The sequence below is a fragment of the Dicentrarchus labrax genome, unplaced genomic scaffold (genome assembly GCF_905237075.1).
Source record: "Dicentrarchus labrax unplaced genomic scaffold, dlabrax2021, whole genome shotgun sequence".
NCBI lineage: Eukaryota > Metazoa > Chordata > Actinopteri > Moronidae > Dicentrarchus > Dicentrarchus labrax.
The window spans coordinates 393,815-400,805 of NW_026136716.1; the positions used below are offsets into that span (position 1 = coordinate 393,815).

Here is a 6,991-nt window from a genome sequence, read left to right on the forward strand (position 1 = left end):
ACTTTTAGTGAAGACAGTACGAGTTTTCAACTTCTCTAGTTTACAGTGCAGCTCTCTCGTTAGACTCATAGCTAATAAATGAATACATTTATTATTATTAATGTTAAATATATAAACAGATAAATACAGACTCAGTCGACCTTGTCTTTGTCCCACGGTGTCCACTGACGAGTACAGTCTACAGTTATCACTTCATACTCTTATCAAACTGTGAGTGTGATGTGACATTCAGGTCGACCTCTTCGTCCCCTTCACATCCACAAACAGCCCTGATGACAGCCTCAGTCTGTTTCCCAGCATGCCTCACTCCAGCTGGGTCAGAAACAAGACCCTCCTGACCTACCCCCTCCCCCCTCTCAGACAGAGCTATTCCCATCCTCTCACCACTCAGTAAAAATAACCTCCGTTTACAGACTAAGTAAGGCCAGGAGGCATTCAGGGACCCCAGTAAATATAGGACGACATGCTCAGTGTGAGGCTGGGAGAGTCCCTCAGAAAGGGCGAGGAGACCGAAATAAAACTTTATTTATGATGAGGACAATAAAACAGTTAAGAATCAAATCAAACTTTATTCACACCTTCAAAAGTTACAGCAGAGACTGCTGTTCAAGTTTCCAGTTGTACAAAGAGACAATAAAGTAACTCTCTCCAGACTTGGTCTGAAGAACGAGACACAAAAACATTGAAAAATAGAAAAGTATAAAAAGTCACAAGTAAAAAACTTTCCCAAAAGATTGCACGTCTCGTCAACGTCGAGTCCTCTGACAGGTTTCTTACTGTTGTTACTTTCTGTCAGCGTCCTGGTCTTCCTCCTCGTCCCCCTGTCTGAAGTCCATTCTAGCGAGCACGGCCTCGGCCTCCTGGGTGTCCAGGCTCAGGTGCTCCATGCTCTCATAGCCCGGCTCGGGCCTCTTCAGCTGGGCCGCGCTGGCTGCCTGCCGGGCCTCCTCCTGCAGCTGCTTGGCGGTGAGGAGGAACTCTGCGGCGCTGCAGGACTGAACGCTCTGCGCCAGTTTCTCCTGCAGCTGGTTGCTGAGCTGCAGCTGCTGCTTGTACTGCTCCGCCAGCTTTCTGAGCGCGGACACTTTTTCCTGCTCCACCTGGCCGATCTGCTCCAGCAGCTGGCCTTTACGCTCCTCCAGGATGGCGTACAGCAGGTCGAAGCTCTCGCCCAGCCGCCTCTTCTTCAGCTCTCCGTTCTCCTGGATCAGCTTACACATGTCGTCCATCTGGGCCACGACGGCCTGGACGCAGCTGTTTCCTGCGGCGAGCAGCTCCACGGCTGAGCGCAGCTCATTCTTCTGGCTCTGGTAGACAGCGTGCAGCGGTGACACCTCGCAGTCTTTGTGCTGGCCGAACACCTTGCACATGGAGCAGGTGGGAATCTGGCAGCTGACGCAGTAGATGTTGATGCGTTCTTCCACGTGCTCCTTACACATGGGCTCCTTGGTGTCTTTGTCCTTCAGGGGGAGGTCCTCGCCGTCGTCCCCCCGGCTCTCCTGCTGCTGCTTGTAGATGTCAATGATGTTCTCCACCAGCAGGTTCCTCTGAAGCCCGTAGACGCCGTGCCGGTCCAGAATCACCTCGAAGCGACAGGTGGGGCAGCGGAAGGTTCCCCCGGAGTAGTGGTAGGGGTTCCTGGACTCGTAGAGGTCGTTGGCGCAGCCGCGGCACAGGTTGTGCTGGCAGGGGAGGATGACCACCGGCTTGGTGAACATCTCAAGGCAGATCGGACAGCTGAGCTGCTTCTCCAGACTCTCCATGGCACTGACAGGACGCACCAGCTGACCCGTCTGAATGTCCATGTTATTCTTCTTCTGGTCCTTCACTGTCTGTCTGTCTGTGTACCTCACGCTGTGTGTCTTCCTCTGTGGTTTATTTCAATCTGCCAGCATCCGAAGCCCCCCGGCCTTTATACACCCAGGGGACGGACACCCGACCGTCACCCCCCACCCCCACCCCCCAGGCCGGCTGTTTGTCACACTGATTCGGAGAAAATAGACTCCCAGCAGCCCCTCCTGCTGCTGCACATGCCTTTCTGAGGACCAGACCTCCCCCCATCAACAGCCTCTGACACCACCCAGTCCTTTCCTGTGAGAACACCCCCCCCACACACACACACATACGCACCAAAAAACAACAACAGTCAGACCAAACATAAGAGTAGGACACAGAGACACTAGACACCACAGAAGAAGAAACAAACGATATCAACATCCTCTAAAGAAATATTAAATTATTTAATATATGATCAATAAATGCTCGACCTTTGACCCCAAATGTTCCCCTGTGTGTGTGTGTGTGTGTGTGTGTGTGTTACACAACTACATCAGTGTGTCCAGTAAACAGTCAGTCATGTGGAGAGCAGCAACAGGTTGTGCAACAAACAGCTGCAGCTTCAACAAACAGTCCGCTGATCAACAACATCACAGCAACATCATCACAACAACAACATCACAACAACAACACCACAGCAACAACATCACAACAACAACATCACAACAATACCACAACATCACAGCAACATCATCACAGCAACAACATAATCACAGAAACAACGTCACAACAACATCTTCACAGCAACAACATCACAACATCATCACAGCAACAACATCACAGCAACATCACAACAACATCATCACAGCAACATCACAGCAACATAATCACAGCAACATCATCTCAACATCATCACAGCAACATCACAGCAACATCATCACAGCAAAATCATCACAGCAACAGCATCAAAGCAACATCATCAAAGCAACATCATCACAGCAACAACATCACAGCAACATCACAGCAACATCATCACAACAACATCACAGCAAAATCATCACAGCAACAGCATCAAAGCAACATCATCACAGCAACGGCAACACAGCAACATAATAACAGCAACAACATCATCACAACAACATCACAGCAACATCATCACAGCAACACAATCACAACATCACAGCAACATCATCACAGAAACATCATCACAGCAACACCAGCACAGCAACAGCAACACAGCAACAACATCAAAGCAACATCACAGCAACATCATCACAGCAACATAATCACAGCAACATCATCAAAACATCATCACAGCAACAGCATCAAAGCAACATCTTCACAGCAACATCACAACAACATCAGAGGAACATAATCACAGCAACAACATCACAACATCACAGCAACATCATCACAACATCACAACATCATCACAGCAACATCACAGCAACATCACAGCAACATAATCACAGCATCATCACAGCAACAGCATCAAAGCAACATCATCACAGCAACATCATCACAGCAACAGCAACACAGCAACATCTTCACAGCAACATCACAACAACATCAGAGGAACATAATCACAGCAACAACATCACAACATCATCACAGCAACATCATCACAACAACATCACAACAACATCACAGCAACATCACAGCAACATCACAGCAACATAATCACAGCAACATCATCACAACATCATCACAGCAACAGCATCAAAGCAACATCATCACAGCAACATCATCACAGCAACAGCAACACAGCAACATAACCACAGCAACAACATCAAAGCAACATCATCACAGCAACAACGTCACAACAACATCTTCACAGCAACATCACAACATCATCACAGCAACAACATCACAGCAACATCACAACAACATCACAGCAACATAATCACAGCAACATCATCTCAACATCATCACAGCAACATCATCACAGCAAATTAATCACAATCGCAACATCACAACATCATCACAGCAACATCACAGCAACATCACAGCAACATAATCACAGCAACATCATCACAGCAACATCATCACAGCAACAGCATCACAGCAACATCATCACAGCAACAGCAACACAGCAACATCTTCACAGCAACATCACAACAACATCAGAGGAACATAATCACAGCAACAACATCACAACATCATCACAGCAACATCATCACAACATCACAACATCATCACAGCAACATCACAGCAACATCACAGCAACATAATCACAGCAACATCATCACAACATCATCACAGCAACAGCATCAAAGCAACATCATCACAGCAACAGCAACACAGCAACATAACCACAGCAACAACATCAAAGCAACATCATCACAGCAACAACGTCACAACAACATCTTCACAGCAACATCACAACATCATCACAGCAACAACATCACAGCAACATCACAACAACATCACAGCAACATCACAGCAACATAATCACAGCAACATCATCTCAACATCATCACAGCAACATCATCACAGCAAAATCATCACAGCAACAGCATCAAAGCAACATCATCACAGCAACAACATCACAGCAACATCACAGCAACATCATCACAACAACATCACAGCAAAATCATCACAGCAACAGCATCAAAGCAACATCATCACAGCAACGGCAACACAGCAACATAATAACAGCAACAACATCATCACAACAACATCACAGCAACATCATCACAGCAACACAATCACAACATCAGAGTAACATCATCACAGAAACATCACAGCAACACCAGCACAGCAACAGCAACACAGCAACATCAGAGGAACATAATCACAGCAACAACATCACAACATCATCACAGCAACAACATCACAACATCATCACAGCAACATCACAGCAACATAATCACAGAAACATCATCACAACATCATCACAACATCATCACAGCAACATCACAGCAACATCATCACAACATCATCACAGCAACAGCATCAAAGCAACATCATCACAGCAACATCATCACAGCAACAGCATCAAAGCAACAACATCACAACATCATCACAGCAACATCATCACAACATCATCACAGCAACATCACAGCAACATCATCACAACATCATCACAGCAACAGCATCAAAGCAACATCATCACAGCAACATCATCACAGCAACAGCAACACAGCAACATAATCACAGCAACATAATCACAGCAACAACATCACAGCAACAACATCAAAGCAACATCCTCACAGCAACAACGTCACAACAACATCTTCACAGCAACAACATCACAGCAACATCATCTCAACATCATCACAGCAACATCATCACAGCAACACAATCACAACATCAGAGTAACATCATCACAGAAACAACATCACAGCAACACCAGCACAGCAACAGCAACACAGCAACATCAGAGGAACATAATCACAGCAACAACATCACAACATCATCACAGCAACAACATCACAACATCATCACAGCAACAGCATCAAAGCAACATAATCACAGCAACATCAGGCGGGGGGGGTTTTTTTTTTTTTTGGGGGGTTGGTTTTTGTTCCCCCCCCCCCTGGTGCCCGGTGGAAGATTTTTTTAAAAAAAAATAACCCCCCGCCCCCGAGCCGTCACTTGTGAAGTGATGAATGTTAGTTTCTGTTCGATGGACTCCATCACTGAGTGAATGTGTGAAAGGGTGAATGTGGCACGAGTGTAAAGCGCTTGAGTGGTGAAACAGAAAGGCCTAACAAGTACAGGTCCATTACCATTACCATCATCACAACATCACAATCACAACATCATCACAGCAACATCATCACAACATCATCACAGCAACATCACAGCAACATCATCACAACATCATCACAGCAACAGCATCAAAGCAACAACATCAAAGCAACATCATCACAGCAACGTCACAACAACATCTTCACAGCAACAACATCACAACATCATCACAGCAACAACATCACAGCAACATCACAACATAATCACAGCAACATCATCACAACATCATCACAGCAACAGCATCAAAGCAACATCATCACAGCAACATCATCACAGCAACATAATCACAGCAACATCATCACAACATCATCACAGCAACAGCATCAAAGCAACATCTTCACAGCAACATCACAACAACAACATCACAACAACATCACAGCAACAACATCACAACAACATCAGAGGAACATAATCACAGCAACAACATCACAACATCATCACAGCAACATCATCACAACATCACAACATCATCACAGCAACATCACAGCAACATCATCACAGCAACATCATCACAACATCATCACAGCAACAAATGATCAAAGCAACATCATCACAGCAACATCATCACAGCAACAGCAACACAGCAACAACATCACAGCAACAACATCAAAGCAACAGCATCAAAGCAACATAATCACAGCAACACCATCACAACATTATCACAGCAACATCACAACAACATCACAGCAACAACATCACAGCAACAACATCAAAGGAACATAATCACAGCAACAACATCACAACATCATCACAGCAACAACATCACAGTAACATCTCAGCAACAACATCAAAGCAACATAATCACAGCAACATCATCACAACATCATCACAGCAACATCACAACAACATCATCACAGCAACATAATCACAGCAACATAATCACAGCAACATCATCACAGCAACCTCAAAGCAACATCATCACAGCAACAGCAACATAATCACAGCAACAACATCACAGCAACACCAGCACAGCAACAGCATCAAAGCAACATCATAACAACATCATCACAACATCATCATCACAGCAACAACATCAAAGCAACATAATCACAGCAACACCATCACAACATCATCACAGCAACATCACAACAACATCACAGCAACATCATCACAGCAACATCACATCATCACAGTGACATCATCAGCAACATCACATCATCACAGCAACATCATCAGCAACATCACATCACAACATCATCACAGCAACATTACAACATCATCACAGCAACATCATCAGAGCAACAACACAGCAACATCATCACAACATCATCACAGCAACATAACAGCAGCATCATCAGAGCAACATTTCAGCAACATCACAACATTATCACAGCAACATCACAACATCATCACCCAACAACATCACAACATCATCAGAGCAACATCACAACATCATCACTGCAACATTACAGCAACATCATCACAGCAACATTACAACATCATCACAGCAACATTACATCAT

The 6,991-nt window shown here is 45.0% G+C and overlaps 1 protein-coding gene across 1 annotated transcript; it reads right to left on the reverse strand.

Moving 5' to 3' along the window:
- Positions 1-549: 549 nt before the first annotated feature.
- On the reverse strand, positions 550-1,895 carry LOC127378864 (E3 ubiquitin-protein ligase TRIM63). The gene has a single exon (XM_051428187.1). It carries the CDS (start codon positions 1,803-1,805, stop codon positions 783-785), a length of 1,023 nt encoding a protein of 340 aa, XP_051284147.1. The 5' UTR covers positions 1,806-1,895; the 3' UTR covers positions 550-782.
- Positions 1,896-6,991: the final 5,096 nt, after the last annotated feature.

Bases quoted from the DNA above. Each gene is read 5' to 3' on its own strand.
- LOC127378864 (XM_051428187.1), bottom strand. From the start codon at position 1,805: ATGGACATTCAGACGGGTCAGCTGGTGCGTCCTGTCAGTGCCATGGAG.